Source organism: Heliangelus exortis, chromosome 2, assembly GCF_036169615.1.
Source record: "Heliangelus exortis chromosome 2, bHelExo1.hap1, whole genome shotgun sequence".
Taxonomy (NCBI): Eukaryota; Metazoa; Chordata; class Aves; order Apodiformes; family Trochilidae; genus Heliangelus; species Heliangelus exortis.
Window position 1 is genome coordinate 21,549,697 of NC_092423.1, and position 19,343 is coordinate 21,569,039.

The 19,343-nt window shown below is 35.4% G+C and overlaps 1 protein-coding gene across 2 annotated transcripts in view; it reads left to right on the forward strand.

Annotated features, from left to right (window-relative positions):
* MINDY3 (MINDY lysine 48 deubiquitinase 3) overlaps positions 1 to 19,343 on the forward strand; it is a 45,102-nt gene that overhangs the window by 18,307 nt on the left and 7,452 nt on the right. For both annotated transcript variants that reach the window (XM_071735150.1, XM_071735151.1), the window contains 4 exons: positions 3,410 to 3,480; positions 4,658 to 4,738; positions 17,995 to 18,067; positions 18,923 to 18,995. In XM_071735150.1, the coding sequence (XP_071591251.1) occupies positions 3,410 to 3,480; positions 4,658 to 4,738; positions 17,995 to 18,067; positions 18,923 to 18,995 (298 nt within the window). The remainder of the gene's footprint in view (positions 1 to 3,409; positions 3,481 to 4,657; positions 4,739 to 17,994; positions 18,068 to 18,922; positions 18,996 to 19,343) is intronic.

A 19,343-nucleotide genomic window follows, 5' to 3' on the forward strand; every position in this document is an offset into this window, starting at 1 on the left:
TAAGTGAAAAGAAGTTAAAGCATTTGACATGAGTACTGTACAGAGTTGATTGCTTGTGCTGCTTGATTTTTCCATGTGTAAACATAATAGAAAGAGATTTCAAGTAGTAGTGTGGTTAGGTGTAAATTAGTAGGTGACCTTCTGAAACTGAGTGGCAGGAAATGGTATCCTTGGGCATGAGGGAAATGTGGTGCTAAAGCGTTGCAGAAAGCAATAGATTTGGTGTGGTTTGTGGCAAATTAGCAGGGCCAGCAATGTAACAACAGTGAGAAGATTCAGCCACAGTGAAGGAACACAAAGAATGCTAGATGATTATAATAAGTAAAGACGTTTACTAAATTGAATTTTCAATGGCATTTGCCTTACATTTTTATTCAGAAGTCATGTAAAACAATTTCTTGTTCAACTGTTTAGATAAGCAAATTTTAATTAATAACTAAATATTTAAGATTACTTTTAAAACCCATTTTCAAGTTACTGTTAGTAATTTTATCAGTGACAACATAATGAATTACGAAATGGAGTAATTAGCAGATAGTTTGCAGATTATACCCAGAGCTCTGACAGTATTGCATATTTTCCAAGTAGGGTAGGAGTTATTTACTGGAATTATTCTTGGCCACCACTAGTGAAAATACCAGTGGAGTGATCCCTCTTCTTTAACTATCCACATACTCCTCTTAAAACTCTCTTATCCTAATCTCTTAACACAAATATCCGCAGTAGGAAGATATGGGGAGGTAGATTTTTTTTTTTTTTTTTTAATCCTCCTTTTACAGACTTCCATTTTTCTGTGAATGTAGCAACTTAATAATGAATACAAATAATCCTGTAATTGCTTTTTCTTAGTGGCAGGAATTGGTGTTCCCTGGTGTCACTAGGTGGCGGCATTCTGATGCAGTGGGTGACTATAGCATTACATTTTAAAACCACCATTCCTTGGGGCCTGACTTTTTTTCAGGCACTCTGTTTTTCCCTCTTTTAAGAAATATGAATACTTTGCAAAAGTACTTGAAAAAAACAGGAGTAACTAACTTTCTGACAATAGACATACATAATAATTTTTTTTTTAGGTGTTCTTTGGTGGTATCAGATCTCTTCCACGGGTGTTTTCTTTCTTTCTGTGGGGAGAGGAAATTCATAGGGATTAACTTTGATTTAGGGCATCTAGTCTTCCTTTGTTTCCTCATAAGGTGTCTGAGAGTGATTTTTTTCTTTTGTGTGTGTTGTCTTTGTTGACTATTTCTGAAGGAGACATGGGTAGACCAGTGACTACAGGCTAAAGTTAATGTTTTAGGTTTCAGATACACTCAGGATGTAGCTTGGTTTACAAGCAATCCAGGATATTCATACACTGTGGCTACTGTGGTAGCCAGCTTTTCAGCTCTCTCTAGTATCAGAGTTCTCATCTAATTACCTGCCAGGAGACCAAAACACTTAGTAATGTAATAATTTTTTTTCTGACTGGTTTTCTGATTGTTAAATACTATTTATATGTGATTTTGCTGTTCTGTTTTAAGCATCAGCTCCTAAATCTGAAGCCTTTGTTTAGCAGGCTGAACTTTTGTGTTGATACTTGTTAGTGATTCTTAAGAAATACATGTGATGTGTTAAAACTATGTATTTAATGTACTGTTGCTTATGTCTGCCATTCATTTTTCTCCATTGCACATAAAAATGTGCGATTTCTGAGCATTAGCTGTTCCCTGGTTTGAGAGATCCTTCACTAGTTTTTAAGTTGAGCTAGATCTCTTGCCCTCAGCTCAAAGAGAGGAGGAATTATCTCAATGTATGGCCATTTATAGAAACACAGCTGAGGTAATGGATCTGCATAGTGTTATCTAAGCACCCTGATTGCTTTAATTTCAAACAAGTTTGAAAATAATCCTAGAAAGTATGCTTTCAGATCAAAGAATTCTGCACTGCAAAAAGAGCCTTTTCATATGTTTATGTAATGACAACTCTAAGTTGCTCTTCTAGGCCGCAAAGGTAGCAAACAAGCTAGTGTAGTGTTTTTAAGTTTGAGATTTGTTTTTTGGAGTTACCTGTTTTTTGGTGGTGGTTTTGGTTTTTTGTTTAGCAGGTGAAAGAAGCATGGCATACTATGCCTTGTTCTGTGTGTTGCAATGAAATACAGAGTTGATTTCTGCAAGTTCAGGAATCTTGTAGATTTAGAAGTGTTTCCTTCACTTCTGGATAAAAGGGTAGACTTATGGTAGACATTAGAAAGAAATTTTTTGGTGAGACACTAGAACAGGTTTACCAGAGAAGGTGGTTAACCAAGGCCTTGTGGATGCCCCCTCAATAGAAATGTTAAACTGTTCAACTGTTGGATGGAGCTTTGAGAACCTGGTCTAGTGGGAGGTCTCTCTGCCCATGCAGGAGGATTGGAACTATGTGATCTTTGAGGTCCCTTCCAACTGAAACCATTCTGTGATTCTGTGGTTTATGATAGACATCATAGTTTCATGCTGCTGTACAAGAATGATCGATGTTTAAAAATGTAGTTGAGAATGAGTGTTTTAGAAGTAATTTTCAAATGCAAAAGTCAGCGTTCCCTGAAAAAAGGAAGTCCAGATCTTGTTAAATTGGTCATGGAATGTGTTCCTATGTATTTACAGGATCAGGTATGTGCTGCTCTTCATTTAGAGAATGTTTAGAGCTGTTCCTAGTAAACAGTACTTGTAGTGTTGAGATGATGCATGTGTAAATCCTTAGCTTCATCAAATCCTTATGATTCTAATTAGTTTCTAAGTCTGAATTTTGAAGAGCTTTCTCATTCTTTATTAGAGAATCTCAAATAAGGTTCTGCAAGTGTCCTTCCAATCAGTAGAACATAAATATTTCAGCTATTCCTAACAGCTGTGGGTGTTTCAGAGCTGTATGATAAATTATATGGAAGTCAGTGCAGAAAATCAAATTAGGGAAATGCTTTCTTGCCTAGTAACACAACTAATATGTATAAAATTATGTTTTATTAATCAGAATAAAACATGATTAAGATAAACATAGCCAGGGAACTCAAAAAAAAAAAAAAAAAAAAAGAAAGAAAGAAAGAAAAAAGGAAAATAAAATGCATATATACTGTTTTTTACTGGTTTTCCCCTTCAAGATAATGGTTTTTCTTAAATTTTCCTGAGAGTAGTTTTTGTGTCAGTTACAAGTAGTTAATGAACTAATAAATCCAAAAACTTTTGAAAAGAGGCTATCAACAGCCGTTCTTATTTTATAGAGAGGAAAGTAACTAAACCTTTGTATTTTACTAATATACCTTGATTTGCCATTGTGGCCAAAAGTGCATGACTGCTAAAATTGTTATTACATGACCAATTTTGGAAGTAAGAAAAAATGGCTTATAAGAGGCTTTGCAGAATTTTCTTGAATTAATACTGTGGTTTCTTTTTAACAGAACTTCTTGGTATACATAAACAGGCAACAGTAGGCTTTTTGACATTGATGGAATCTCTGAGATATTGTAAGGTAAGCTGCCTCTGAATAATTCAGAATTTTTCTTTCATTAAGGTGTTGTGGGCTTTTTTGACAGTATTACTAAAGCTCCACTGTGTACAACTGGAGACATTAAAGAACTTGCAAAGCATGTTCAACTCAAATTAAAACTGAGATAATACTATATTTAAACATATATAAAAAGTTGTTAAATGCGTTGTCTTGAATAAATGTTTCATGCTATGTCAGCTCGCATTTTAGTGCACCAGTTGTTAGAAACTTATATTTTTACTAAAGTAATGTTTCATGCAAGTTGTGTAGGTAGTTACCAAACTGTCAAGTCCTAAATTCACTTGCTACTGTAAATGTTGTACTGTAAATTTTTTACTTTTTATGCTGTCATTGTCTTCCCTGTAAAATAAACAGTCATAGGTAAAAATAGTAACACTACTAAGTAAATATATTCTGAATATATAATATTCAAAGCCTGAAAGTTACTGCATGTATTCATCTGTGAATAGCTGAAAGTAATTTAAGTGCAGCATAGTCCATATTATTTCTTCTGTTGTGACACAGAGTTTCTTTATATAAGGTTTCTATCTGAGAATTTTGTGCTTTATAAATATTGCTTTCGAAACAGCTCTTAATTTCAAAAGTCTTTGTTGCTTTGTCTTTGCTTTCTTTTCAGTCTTTACTGAAATCCTCAAATTTAGATCAGATTTAGAGAGGATTGTGTAGTTTGCAGAATGTTGGTTTATTGACTGTAACTAACTGCCCCTTTGTGTATTAAATAAGTGTCAGTTTTGAACTGATTAATCCAAAACCAGCTAAAAAGTCAAGTGGACGTTTACCTCATTTAGCATCCAATTATAGTACTGTGAAACATAGGAATACTCACTCATGCAGTGTTTGAAGCATGACTCCAAGGTTGAAATAAGGAATATTACTGATACCTCTTTCTCACTGATATCTTAATTCAATTAATTATCATAAGCTACGTTGTTCTCCAAGTCAAACAGGAATCAGTAATCACAATCTAATTATTTTGGGCTCTTCTGTCATATTATTGAATGTTTTATATTAGATTTAATATTATATTAGTTTTCAGAGCAGTTGGGACTTCACTAACTGAATTGTCATTTACTTGATCACTAACTAGATGTGTTTTATGGGTTTCTTTTGTGTTTCTGATTTTGTTGTGCTTTTTTAGGTTGGCTCCTATTTGAAATCCCCCAAATTTCCCATTTGGGTACTTGGCAGTGAAACACATCTGACAGTCTTTTTTGCCAAGGTATGTTAGATGTGTTTTAATGATATTTCACAAATGTTAGTGAAGTCTTTTTATTCTCAATTTATTGTACTGAAGGAGGGTTTGCTTTACATCACCATAACTTGGATAAGTACTTAAATTTCTATAGTGTGAGAGAAATACTAAGAGGAAGTTATGTGTAAGTCCCTGATAGTAATTTGTAGAACATATAAAGTGTTTTTGAGATGAGTTCTCAGTTTAACATCTTGGACCAGATTTTATGAGAACACCATTTCTTTTTCTTCAGTTGAAGATTTTTAGTTGATTTCCTTACATTTTTTGTTTTTTATAGAACACTTGTTTCTGTTTAAAAATTTTAGTACTTATTAGTAATGAAATTTCCTGTGCCTAATATTTCACAAGGGAATTAATATTTTAGGTATAAATCTTGAAAATAAGAGCTAGAAAATATGACAAAATTCAAGCCACAATGTCTTTAGCTGTTAAATTTCTGTAGGCAAAACTTTGACCCAGTCTTTAAAAAAAGGACACAAAAAAGTAAGATTTTTCTCACTAATAAACCGTTCCTCCACAATACATCGGAGTAGCAGGTTTTTTTACCTTAAAACTTAACTTTAAAATCTTTTGCATTAATTAGCCTGTTTTCAGCATTGAATATTTTGGATTCTGTTGTTCAGATTTTTGATGCAAATTCTAACTAGAGCTTCACCGAATTCTTTGTCTCTGATAAATGCTCTTTCTTCCCTACTCCACTGGAACAGGAAAATACTTATGCTCCTTTGGATGTTTTTTTCCTGTCTTACTCTCTCTCCTAGCCTTTCCTAGAAAAGTTTTTTATTTCAAATTTGAAATTTTACACAGTTTCTCTGAATTATGCCATCAAAATCAGTGCCTTCTCATACAGATAGAAGTCTGATGTAAGGAGGCATAAAGGCTCTGTTGTACCAGTCTATCAGTTTGGAATGTTATTACACCTTCTAGTGTTTTGTATTTACAGCAATCAATGCCAGGGAGCATTTCTAATGCTCTTTCTTTTAGGATGTCAAGGTCTGTTTTCTGGGTTTGAAGTAACTGGGCATCAATATCTGGTGCCTCCAATATAGCTTGGTTCCTTCCTCTTTCTTCACTCAACTCCACATAGGCTGTGGATGCTTCAGCTTGTGATTAATATTTAGAAGCTAAAAAGCAGGAAAAGGAAGCAACACGGGCTTGGCAAAGAATTTCCCATAATTTTTTTGGGGGGGAAAGATGGAGGACATGAAGCTGTGTAAAAGTTCCAAGAATCCTTGAATATGTGCTTTGTGTATCTGACCTTACCCTTTCTCTAAAGTAAGGGCTGGTGAACGTTTCAGGTGGAACAGAAATGTCAGCTACAGTGGAAACACAAATTGTGGGAACAGTCCATTATTTTATCATTTGAAGCTATATGTCAAAAAACTACAGGAAGAAATTTTAATTCATTGTCAGTGGTTAGTGTTAAAGTAGTTTATGTACTTGTCTGGATGGTGCTTTGCACCAAGGTAGGTTTTCCCTGAAAAAGTGGGGGTGTGTATTCTTCATAGGCAACTAAATCCAAGCAGCCATCAATTCTGACTCTCCCTGCCCTCCCTTTCAGTAAATAAGAAAACTTTCAAATGGCCTCCGGCCAACAAAAATAAACAAGGAAGTTTTCATCATATACACTAATACCCCCTCCATGCTCTGTAGAATTGTGTTAACGCAACTAGACAGTTTTGTAAATGTCCTAAAAATTAACCTTAAAGTTGCAATATTTTTAATTGTAGGGAAAAGAGTGAGAAGTGGGGCAGCTCTAAATCATTTACTGTAGGGAAAAGGCTGTGATGCTGAGGATCAAATACTTTATAGTCTGTTCTTGGTTATTTTTATGATACTCGTAACTCAGGAAGTTTGACAAGCTGAGACTATTCAGAAGTTTTAGGAATGTCAGAGCGTGGTCAGACACTGTGTAAGAGAATATCAACAAATGGAAATGGTGTGTGAAATAAAACAGGAAGATGCTTTGGTGCAAACAATAGAAGAACAGCAGCAGGTGAATAGCTGCTTTCTAAATAGTATCTCCTGACATAGAAACTCACATGATTTGAAAGTTTGAATTCAAGACTCTTCAAAAGTTAAAAGGGAGGATGGAATTAGTTTCTGTTTGGTGACTTCAGGTGGCAGAAACTGTCCTTGGGACATGTTGAAACTGTAGTCATTTCAGAAATTCCCTTAGTCTGTTCCCAGGTCTTGGAGCAAGCAGGCCAGAACAGAATCAGCTCTCTGTTTTCAGAAACAGCATTGTATCTAAGTTTGGAGAATCAGATAAGCAGAGAAAACTCCTGTCTGGGACATCTGAATGAGTTACAAATTACAGCTTGTCAAGGAAAATGTGATTGTTTTGCTGTGTTAGGGCTGTACTTACAGTTTCAGATGACATTTTTTTTTTTTCTAACTTTGATCACTGTAACCTGTTCTGCATATTCTCAGGGCCTTTCTTCAGCATCCTTGACAGTATTGTCTGTCAGAAGAAAGAACATTCACTTAGTTCCCTAAACAATCTTTTTGATCAAGGTTCAGTAGAGGGACAACTGAGCAAATACTGGCATTGCTATAGGAGATACTGTATTAGGGTCAGTGGTGTTTACCAAAACTGGGCAAAGAGGGAGTTTTATTGAGTACAGCATTTAATCTCAGAAAAAAACAACAGAGAATGTCAGTGGTCATGAAAGAAAATAAGGCGAATGTGAAAAACCATTACTACTATGTGTTAACAGCTCAGGTGTCTGCAAAAGTAATGTATATAGATCCAAATAAATTATACTTAATCCTTTACCTTAGGAATTCTTCTGCTTTGGGAAGGTAGTGAAAAATATCTACCCCATTCCTTTTGTTTTGCACTCCTGTAACAAATGACTGCAGGTAATCAGATTTTGAAAAAGTCTTCTCAGAGAAGAAACAGAAATCAGATTTTTAACAATTCCACTTTAGGAAATGGTTACAAAACATGGTTTCAGATTCTTTAGTTTCCATGAGTAAGTGGCATTGGTTCTGTTTGGCACAGTCTGGACATCTAGTAGATAATGTAGATGTGTGAAGCAACTGCAAAAGTACCTTCTGGGCTAAAGTAGCACTTAAATTTTCTGTGTGCTGATGAAGGGAGACAAATGCTGTTCTGTTATTAACAATAGCTCTGACCTGGCTAAATCAGCAGTGAATCGTCCAGTATTTCTATTAGCTGTTAATTTAAGAGCTTCTTCCTGAAGGAAGAGACCTCTTTTAAAAAAATAATTTTAGAACATGGTGTTGTCTGTGGGATCTGGGGGCCCCCAAAGAGAATTGAAGTTACTCTACTAGTTGGTTTAAGCTTCATAATGTAAATAGTATTGTTAAATAAATTTTTCTGAATAATACAGTAGTTTATAAGGGGTTGCTTGGCCCAGAGTCAGGTAGGAGTCTAGTTTTCTTAGGATTTGGGGCTCTTTCAGATATTATTAGAAGGAAGGTGTGATCTGAGTCCTTGCTACACAGTTACAAACTGGCCAGGAAGCAGACATCCAGCTATACAGATTTTATTTTATTTTATTTTATTTTAGTTACCCTTGGACAGTAAGTAAATATGTGGAACTGGGAAGAGGAAGCCGTAACCGTGGAATCTAAGGCCATGTGATTGACTTTTACCAGGACTGGAGTTATGGTAATATACTCATAAGTGTTGAGGAAATTGCATGTGGAAAGTGTTTAAGAGCAGTGTGGTCATCTTTCATTCCCTGAAGATGGATGGTAAAGTTTGTCTTTCAACACTGGAGAACTGAATCTTTGGGCAGTGGTAGTAGGCATTTTGACAATTTGTGGCAAAAACTCTGAAGTGATAACATCTAGGAATTAGGGCAAGATCCTGTAATACTTGATGTGCATCCAGTACTAATGAGTAGTGATTATGAGGACTCAAATCATAGAGGTAACTCAGTCATAAGGTTTTGCACAATTTGTTCTTAAGAGTTGAGACATAGAAATTGCAATGTTGAAATATTTTAAACTGAGACATGTAAGATTCTGAATGTTGAACTAACCAATTATTTGGAGTTTACCATTGTAAATTAATTGTGTTCACTATTTACTTCAATTCTCTGACTAATTTCAGCCATCTAGTCATACCTGTATGTTATCCAAAGTTTTAGAAAAATTTTAATTCATCCCATTATATACAGCTTTCACAATGATCTTTTAAGGACATTGTTCATGGTTGGCTGATGCAGACCATGAAATGTGGTTGTATATGCCCCTCAGCAAACAAGCAAATCACTTCCTTTTGGGAAAATACTTCTCATCCATCTGTTTTCTTTCAGTGGGGGAGGCTCAGTTTTTCTATATGAAGTAGTAGAGAGTAGGACCACTGAGATGATATCACTTTTCGTGTGTTTATGCTTGGGTTGTTCCATTTTTTTTGTGTCACTTAATTCTTTCTCCTGAAATGTTGCATGTTGTGATACTGGCTTGTGCTGAGGTAAATAAGAAAATTACTTTGTACTGACTCATTGCATACTGTTTGCAAGCCTAGATGAAATCTTGTAAACAGGGTGGGTGCATGTGTGTGAGCAAAATTTAGATCTAAAAATTCAGAATAAAATGCTACCACTTGTATGAGATGCCCTTTGAAACAAAGAATGAGGGATGAAAGACGAAAGGAAAGAAAACAGCACTATTAAGGGAACACTTTCTAGATTCACAAATGAGAACTGAATGAATATCCCATGAACTACTAAGGTCTCAATTTAATATATTGTTGCAGCACTTCTGAACTGCAAAACGTAGAAAGAAAATATGAATATTACCTTAACCATTTTTTACAAAAATATGTTTTTTAATAATTACAAATCTATTTTAAATACAAATAGGAAGAAAAGTGGTTCTAGTAGTGATCTGTTTATTCAGTTTTCCAATTTCATAGTTCCCTTCCAAACCTATTCTTTGTTTACTCTCCATTTTCTGAGCTTGCATTTCAGTTGGTTAAGAAATAAACTTTTGTCTGGTATTTAAAGATTAGAAGTAGACTCTGGGAACATATTTGAGACCAATGTGCAGTTGTGTCCCTTAAACAATATTCTGACTATAATTTAAATGATATTTTTCTTCTGACAGTCAGTTATATTTTTAGTGGAACAGATTGTGGTGGTGAAGGTATAAAAGCACCAAAAATGCACCAAACAGCACAGAAATAATCTTTCATTTCCTGTCTATTTGTCGGCAGAGTAGTCCTGAGAAGAATTATTTCCTTTTCCTATAAGTAACATACAGTTTGTACTATGTTAGCCTATGAAATAAAAGACTTTTTTTTTTTTTAAAGAAACGAATTTCAGGGTTTTTCTTTTTTGTTCTTTTATGTAGTATATGCAGAGTGGCTTACAAAGAGTAAATTCATAAAAAAGATTTCCATATGCAGTTTTTAAATTATAAATAACTACACCAAGTGAATTCTGAAGTCAGCACACTGCACAGAAACAGAGGCTGAGAACATCACTCCTTGATTCTGTATCCTTCTTAGGTGTGAAACCAGTGTTGGTTCCAGATATATTTGATACAGTAGAGAAGACATTGAGCTTGAGTCATCTCATGATGGGTAGAATGGGTAGTATGTTTTTCAAATTTGGAGGAATAGGCATCCTGGCTCAGTATTAAAATACGAATAAATTGCTAAGAGTTTTTAGTAGTATTGCTATTTTTTTACTATCAATCAAACTGATATTTACAGAAACCTGTTGCATAAAAAAAATGTTATTCCTAATTCCGTATCACGTGAAAAACAAAATGCTGATGGCTGTTTATTTCATCATTTGGTTCTTCCACTAGTCAGCTGCCCTGGCCTTGGAGAAGGTACAAATCCTTACTCTGTTCTGCCATGATTACCAGTTTAGTTCTGCTTTCATCTATTTTAAGTAGTGAAGCGCTGTTTATGCTGTTGCTCAGATAGCAGTGCATTGGGATACATCCATCCAGTGAGTACTGATCTGAAGTTTTTTCAAGATACAAGCTGGTAATGTGAATAATGAAAAAAAAATTATATACCTCAAATTTATTGGTTTACCATAATCTCTTGTAGTCTTGCCCTTTGGAGCAGAAAACATGGGGAAGAAGCTCTTACTTTTTTACATATCAGCAAATGAATTGTTGCCTTCTGGTAATGTTTTGAACTAAAACACCAACATCTGTGGCAATGTAACTGTTAAACGTGTATTCACTGTAGTTTGAGTTTTTCTTATGTTTTAAAAAGTGCGATGCTGTGGCCTTTTTTGATGGTTATCTCATTAAACCATCTTCTGCCACAGGAATGGAGCATATCTTGTGGTTTCCATAACTGAGTTGAGTGCATGTTAAAAGCCCTTCTTTCCAGAGGGATGGGCTGATGATGTGCTCACTGTAGATTTCTCTGTTACTAATTCTTGCTGTTTGGTTTGTTTGCTTTTACTCACCTCACCCTTGGATCATGCAGCATTTCTTTTCTGTCTGAGTAGTATCAGTGAAGGTGAAGAAGGATTTCAGTATCTATTTCTTAAGTACGTTTTCATTCTTCCCTATTTCATATATACTTTCATTCTGTAAGGTACTGCAGGTACTGTAAACATAACCTTTCACTCTTATACACAAGGCAGAGCACAGCTAGAGCTATTTTGCTCCCTTTTAGCCACCTTGTAGAAACAAACTGCTTACACCATGAATGTTTTCATACCCCATGATGAAGACTTTCACATAAACTGTGTTATCTTTCACTTTTCTGAATTGCAATATTCGTATTTTATTTTCTGACCCCTAATAACAACTCTTCTTCCTTGGTAGTGGCATGATTCCTTTTGTGTCTTTTCCCTCTCTCACTCAAGGAAAGGATTTTGTTTTGGCTTTTTTTAAGTCCTAGATAGACCCAAAGCCTCTCTTCAAGGCTGAGGAGAATGCAGTATGTGATCAGACACCTGCCATTCTGAAGTGGAAATAGTGATGACTGCAGAGCTCTTGTACAATGACAGCTAAGTCAAGGAAGCTTCAAGGAAGCTTTCAAGGAAGAAAATCTTTTACTCTTTTGAGTGGAAGTCCTATAGGACATATTAACTCATTTGTAGATGTGGTGCTATGTAGGACACTAATGCTCCTTTTTCCGAATAAAGCACTTGTCTGTTCTCCCTCAGTTTGTGGGTTGTTACTTCTCATGTGGTAAAGAGCATTTCATCAGCTCTGGTTTTGGTAGTAGGATCACTTCACCATTTGAATGAACCTCCTCTGCCTGTGTCCTCAAAATAGTAACACTGAATCTGGCTCTTGTGGATCTGGAGATATATTGCAATTGGATATTTTAGAGTACTGTCCAGTTTGAAAATGCATTGTATGCTTACATGCATCATACATGCTCATGTATGAAAAGCCTATGTATCAAAATCATAATGATACAGCTACATGTTACATCCCTAGGGGATTGTATGAAACATCTTTTTTCTTTCAAAAGAATCTCCAAAAGAACCTTACTAATATTTAAAATCAAATTTCTTCTTGAACCAAATCCCCAACAAGATTAAAGGAATGATGTTCTTGCCTCTACAGGGTGCATCAGTGTGTTGCTTGGGTAGTCTTACACTATTAGGGTTGGTCCAAGTTTTATCTTTTTACTTCCTGTACTGTTAAAAACTGCCACTTATTTTTTCATTGTGTTTCTGATGGTGGCATGTTTGGTTTGATGTGGAGTCAGATGCTGTGTTTCACCCAGTTTAACTTTTTGCTTGAGTCCCCCTCAGAGTAAAATGGAACAGGACCACAGTGGGTTTGGCATGGTTGTAACAGTTTTGTTATCAAGACCTCAGTATGTTGACCAGGGTCCCCAACATTACATCTGGACCAGGGACAGTGATTAAACTACCTGATTGCTCCAGACTCAAAAATCTTCACAACACTGGGTTGTGGATGGTTTCATTGGATGTGGACTTGTATTCATTCTTCCTCAGCATAAATGAAGGAAAGCATAATAGACTCTTTTCTACTCTCCTAGGTCGGTTAAAGTTGCATTTTAGTTTCCTCAGAAATCTATTCCTTCCACATCAACTGCAATAAGTTTTTACTGTCCAGTTTAGTAGAAAAACGGAAGTCTATACTGAGTTAGCCCATTATTCTGCTCTTTATTGGACCTCTGCTTTTACTAAATTGTTTTTAGGTTTCTGATCTGTTCCTGCCACTTCTCTCCCCAGAATCTGTCAGAACTGTCTGTACTTTCAACAAATATTTTTCCATCTGTGAAGCCCCCAAGAATAATGTGAACCTTAAAAAATCAATGTTCTTTGGAGAACTTTAAGGGGGTGATCCCCTGCGTAGTTGGTGAAACAGTACAATTACTTAAAGTCATATTAATATGAAGCTGCGTATGAAAATGCTTCTAAGTCAAAGCATGTTTTGTAATAGCAGACTATCTCAAGCCTGTGTTCTAGCAGCTTGTCTCCTGATCCCTTCCTTAAATGTTTTTTTCACTCTTTCCATCAGTCTTCGATCTCTTCTTCTTCTTCCACTTACCCACACCCACCCACCCACCCAAGACTGATCCCTGCCAAATCCCTGCTATGGTAACCCACCACTTGGCTCCTGCAGTGGTCTGCCCAGCAAGAACCAGGCATGCAGTCACAAGTCTGGGCTTATTTGGAATGATTGTCTGCCTGTTGCCAAACACAGGGGTTCACAGCGGGGTTCTGCCTTCCCCCTTGGTGGGCACACAAACCTCTAGGTTTCCTCCCTGCCTCCCTCCCAGTTTCAATAACCAGTCATGGGACTCCATTCCCTCTGTCAAATAAAACTGAAATTGAGCATCTGGAGAGATGGGAATCTTTTCAGAGATCCTATCAGCCTTGTTTTCTTAGGAATCCATTTTGGAAAAGATGTTGGCATGAAAGCTACTTATTATGGCATGGAATAATCCATGCTTTTCTTTGTAATATAAGAGTGTATTAAATAATCTTCATTCTTGCAGATATAAGTAAACTGTGGCAACTTAAATAGTTGATAAATTATCAGTGTTTCTGAATTGTCTTTTGCAAATTTTTAAGAAGAAAGCCAGTACGAAAATAAGTAATTCTTTCCCATATCTCTCAACAGTGGTAGTGTAGAACTGTAAAGCAGTACATATGCAAACAGATTTCATTGTCAAGGGCAACAGGTCTTTCAGGGCAAGATCTTTGTTAAAATTCACAGCCAGGATGTCAGTGTAGCTTAGCTGTTATGTTCTGCTCTTGATTTGTAGAATGAAAACTTCTGGAATGTTTTCATTAAAATTTACGAAGAGTATTTTTTGCCTCTGAGGGTAAACATAGGATCTTAAAATAACTGGTACTCCCAATGAGAAAAACTTTTCAAAAGTAATATAAAAGAACTTGTTTGTCTGTCACAAAAGCCAACGAGTGAAACATGATTTTGGGGACATGTTGTACTTAGTATTGGAAATAATTATAATTAACTGTTGATGGGATTCCCTTTTAAGGAACTTTCGATGCATGGGATAAATCAAAATACAATTCGTAAGGCTGGGCTGGTAGATGTATTTTGGCATGTATGATGAAATACCAGCTTGGGCAGCTGAAGTATGTTTTTGTTAACCTGTTTGTCACATTTTCAGCTTTGCTGCATGAAAAAGATAAGTTACATTCTTTTTTCCCTAGATACAAATATATGGACTAGTTGGACTTTCAAGAGTTTTCTGGATAGTGGAAATGAATGATATGCTAAGTTAGAGGATGCCTGGGATTTGTATATATAGAACTAATATCTTGATTTTTAACTGTTTGTAGGACAACAGTCTCAGTGAAAGGTTAGAATTATTTTGAGGATGAGGGGTGGGGAGTTTTGTCATCTTTCCAAGGCGAATAACTTAGTTCTAAGTTTTCTCCTGAAATTAATTTGTTTAGAGCATCAGTAAATCACATTTTTTGAATAAAAAGCATTGACATGTAATAGTTTGCAGACATTACCATATTTAAAAGTTCAGTTGAAAGACATGGAGAATTTTCAGTATTAAGTAATGCATTCAATGATTCTTGAAGTTCTTCCCATGTACACATTCACTGAAATAACTTAAGGACCTGGAAAATAAAAATGCCAAAAGAAATGCACAAAATGCAATTGAACTATCAAAAAAGAAATTTATTTGTTGATACTTGCAGGAGACTTGTAAAAATCTGCTTTGCATCACATTAAATTGTGGAAAATACTACATTAACAATATAACTTGTCCTCCTTCCACACAACACAAATTATAGTCTTTATTTTTGGAATTACATTACATTAGGATTTTATGGAAAGAACTACATAGTTGTAAACCAAAGTAGAACTATGTAGTTTGCATTTGAAAAAAATGCAGTCTGTGCAGCTGGAACTTTGGTTTATATCCTTCTATACCATGGAAATTTCAAGAGTTCTCCTATGTTACATTGGTTCCATGGGCTGCTAATTCATTTCTAAGAAAGAACCTGCCATAAAAATATCACCTCTTTAGAGGTAACTCTTGAATATTGAAATCCCTGATCATTTTGTTGCAAAGAAGCTCCAAAAAGTTTAGAACATACATAAATATGAAGATAAACTGTTAAAGTATTGATATTCTATAGGTGTTCTAGCCATTAAATTATAAAATAACTGACTGTTTCTCATTAAATGGTGATTTTGTTCCAAATCAGTCATGTTTATGAATCCTGAAAGTTACATTAGTGTGATAATGACTTAATATAAAAATTGTGAATTTATATTTACAGTATATTAAGGAAGCAATTTATAAGCTGTTCTCTCTAGGAGAGACTAGAGGGACAAAGGGACTTGTCCCAAATGAATGTCTTCTGTACACTCTCTCACTTGGAGCTCTTTGGTACAGGGTGACTGGAGAAGACACATAGTGCAGGAGTTTTTCTGCTGACAAGCCCCTTTATGACCTAAAGATGGGCTCTGCAGTCCAGTCACAGTGAAAGGTGGCACCTGTGCAGCATTAGGCTGGACCCAGAAAATTTAGTTCTGATACCAGACAATCACATCTCAGGAACCAAGAGAATTCCAGCAGACATGATTCACCAGATCCATCCACATCAGCGATTTAGCATTTTGAAAAGCTTGTTTTTGGTGAAAATTTGCATTGTATCTAGACTTGGAGTCCTGCTGGTGTGCAATTAAGTGTCCTACAGATGTGCTGAAAGCTGTTCTGGTGGAGCCTACAGTTGAAGTTGCACACTAAGAGGCCTTTCAGAGAGCCTCACCTCCAATGTGGACATGAGTTTCCAGCAACTGACTCTGCGTCTGCATAGCGTGCTTCTAAGTCTGATATTTGGCACCAGTTTATTTGCCAGTAAAGGTGCAATGTGGATACTCCATAATTCATCACAGCAAATTGAACCCCATTCCTTCCCTCCACGTACTGGACAACTGGTAATGCAGGTGTCAGCATTGTACTCAAGTGGTAATGGAGTAGCCTTTACGAGTGAATGTATATAATGGGCTGGTGATCTGGAGCCTTAGAAGATAGGGCAGATTCCTCCTAACTTTTGGCTAATGTATTCCTGTATAATACCAAATATTTGTCTCTCCTGTACATGGAAATGAGGGGAGCTCTGTAACCCCTGTTGTAGGCACCTTATGCCAGTAATAGTTGTATCATTCATCTTTTGCCTGTGTATATGTTGTGTTCCATGTTATTCCTGGTGGTGTGTCCTGGGCAGCTGGCTTTCATTCAGAGAAGTTTTTAAGTATATGACAGATGCTATTAGGTATATACTTAAAGTTACTACAAGAAAGCTGGTGTGGGACTTCTTAGGATGTTAGGGGAATGGATTCAAAGTAGAGGAGGTTAGATTTAGATTAGATATTAGGAAGAAGTTCTTCACCATGAGGGTGGTGAGACACTGGAACAGGTTGCCCAGCGAGGTGGTGGAAGCCCCATCCCTGGAAGTTTTTAAGGCCAGGCTGGAGGGGGCTCTGGGAGGTATCCCTGCCCAAGGCAGGGGCTTGAAAGTAGATGATCTTAAAGGTCCCTTCCAAATCTGAAAATTGTATGATTCTACGAATTTTGACTGATTTAGAATCAACTATTAGGAGAAACTGGCTAGGACTGAATTCTCATCAAGTTTGATTTGCTTCTATTCTTTCCCTAAACTGTTAAAAGAATAGTAGGACATTTTGTGCCTTTTAATTCTACATTTTCTGGGTTTTTTTCTGTGCCTTCCTTCAAGTGAAGTACTACAGATTTGTACAGTTAACACCAAAGTTCATTCTTAGCACATACGGTTGTGATTTTCTCTTTCAAGAAATCTTAACCATTTTTAGAAAGCAGTTGATCTGAACTGGAAATAATAAGAAAAAAACATTTATGTATACTTTGTAAAGCAGTTTAAGGCAATTTTTAAATTTGTAATACATTAATTTAATTAATAGAATATGAACAAAAGCAAGTTTCCCAGAGTTTAACATGCTTCAGATTGATGTCAATGCTGCTATTTCTAGGGGTTTGTTTACTGTTCGTAGCATAGCAGGTAATGTTAAACTTCCTATTTGACAGGAAGAAAAACTATAAAGAAGGTATTATCAAATGCAGTCTTTCCCTCTAAGCAAGTTTTTCATTTTCATTTCTCAATGAAAAACAACATAGGTGATTGTAAATTTGCAAGAGGAGATGTAGGATTTTAAGTACTCCTAGCGAACAGGTTTTGGAGTTTCATATTCTCTTTCAACATCAAGTCTTTATGTCTTTTTAAACTAAAGGAAGTCCTGAATAGGTGCATTTCTTATCCTTTATGCCACCTTTAATTTCTCATTAATAAATTCTCAGTTTCACTTATGATCTAATGCCCCATCCAACCTAAGCCATCCTATGATAACAGCATTTTAGCATAAAATCAGGGGACTGTTTTTTGCTGGTTTTACAGTAGGAGATTGACATGTGCCTCTGCATATATTTTGGAAGGCATAATTGTACTTGAGATGAAAAAAATTCATAATACATATAGTCTCCAACTAGCTTTTGTGCCACAACATCTGCATGAAAAGACTTACATAAAGTTTGTTGAGAGCTTGTGGAATAATCTTAACGTATTTATTGTTTTATGTCACTATTTGCAACACTGACAAATTACCTTAATTTTTCTTCTGTTGTATTTTAATTGCTATTAACTTGAGGTTCACATCTGTGTAGTGTGGATAAATATTTCCTTAGTAATCTGTGTCTGAATTAAGAACATTCTGAGAATTTTGTTCTTTTTCTTCTTTTTTTTTTTTTTCCTAAGGATATGGCACTTGTTGCTCCTGAAGCACCTTCAGAACAAGCTAGAAGGGTTTTCCAGACATATGACCCCGAGGGTAAGGGCTGTGCTTCCTCTGAAGTATTTTTTCTTAATTGAAATGTACTCGTTCAGTAGATATAAATTCAAAATAATGCATTGTGTAGGGTATCTCTTAAAAAATAGGACAATTATTTTCTAACATTTGTTCTAAATACTGAACTTTCAAATCCATTGTCCTTTCCATGCCAGGGTAGTATGATGTTTATACCTGAGCTGGTTAAGAGAGGAATGAAATACTTAAGACAAAATTTCAATACAGTAGTCAATCTACAAGTGCCGTGAAGAAATTTTATGAGAATTTGCAGTAAGGGAAGTTGAATGCAATATTGTGCAGTAGGAAGTATATTCTCAAAGCATAATCTTTATAATCTTGTAACAGACTTTGTAATTAACTTTAAGCTTAAATGTAATTCGTTTTATTTTATATTACATTTTAATAAAATAGCTGAACCTCTATATTTCCATTCTTCATGAAATTTTATTCTTGAACATAGGTGGCATATAAAGAAAATTTTCTTATGTTTTGAAAACAGGATGTTTAACATTCAGGTACATTGTTAGCTAATCAAAAGGGGGAATTCATAAGTGCTTATGCTTAGGTGTCTAGTGGAGATAGCTATAAAGAGATTTCATTCTTAGCAGGTATTAAGCTTCCAAGTATATGAGGACTGCAGTTTCTCTCTTGCACTCCTCTTTTTTTTTTTTTAAGTGTGAGAGAATTTTTTGAAAAATACTTTCCTTCTAGAACCCAACCATTTGTTTGCAAATTTTAGAGATAAAGATATTCAGTATTTATATTTTTGAGTAAAATTAATACTCATGGAAAGCATTTTGCTTCTTTTCCTAATGATAAGCTTTTCTACATCTTCAGATAATGGTTTTATACCTGATACTCTGCTAGAAGATGTAATGAAGGCTTTGGACCTTGTTTCAGATCCTGAATAGTAAGTATAATAAATCTGATTACTACAGAAGTATCAATAAACCACATATTAGCTATAAATTAGTGAGTTTTTTCTGTTTTTTCTAGCTCTCTCTGGGTATAGAATTTTATTTTGAAGTGTTTGTAGGTCAGCTTAAATTAAATGAGAGGTATTCAGGTTAAAATATCTCTAACTTTGGTAGCTATTAACTAGAAGCCAAAAAACCCCTACTTTGTTACTATATATTGAGGAGATAGTCATTAATGTATTTCTGTATGTTAATGAGGGTGAAACTGAGATAAAAAAGCCAAAAAGTTAAGATGTTCAGAGGTCAATTAGCCCTGTATCACCACAGATCCGTCTATGGGG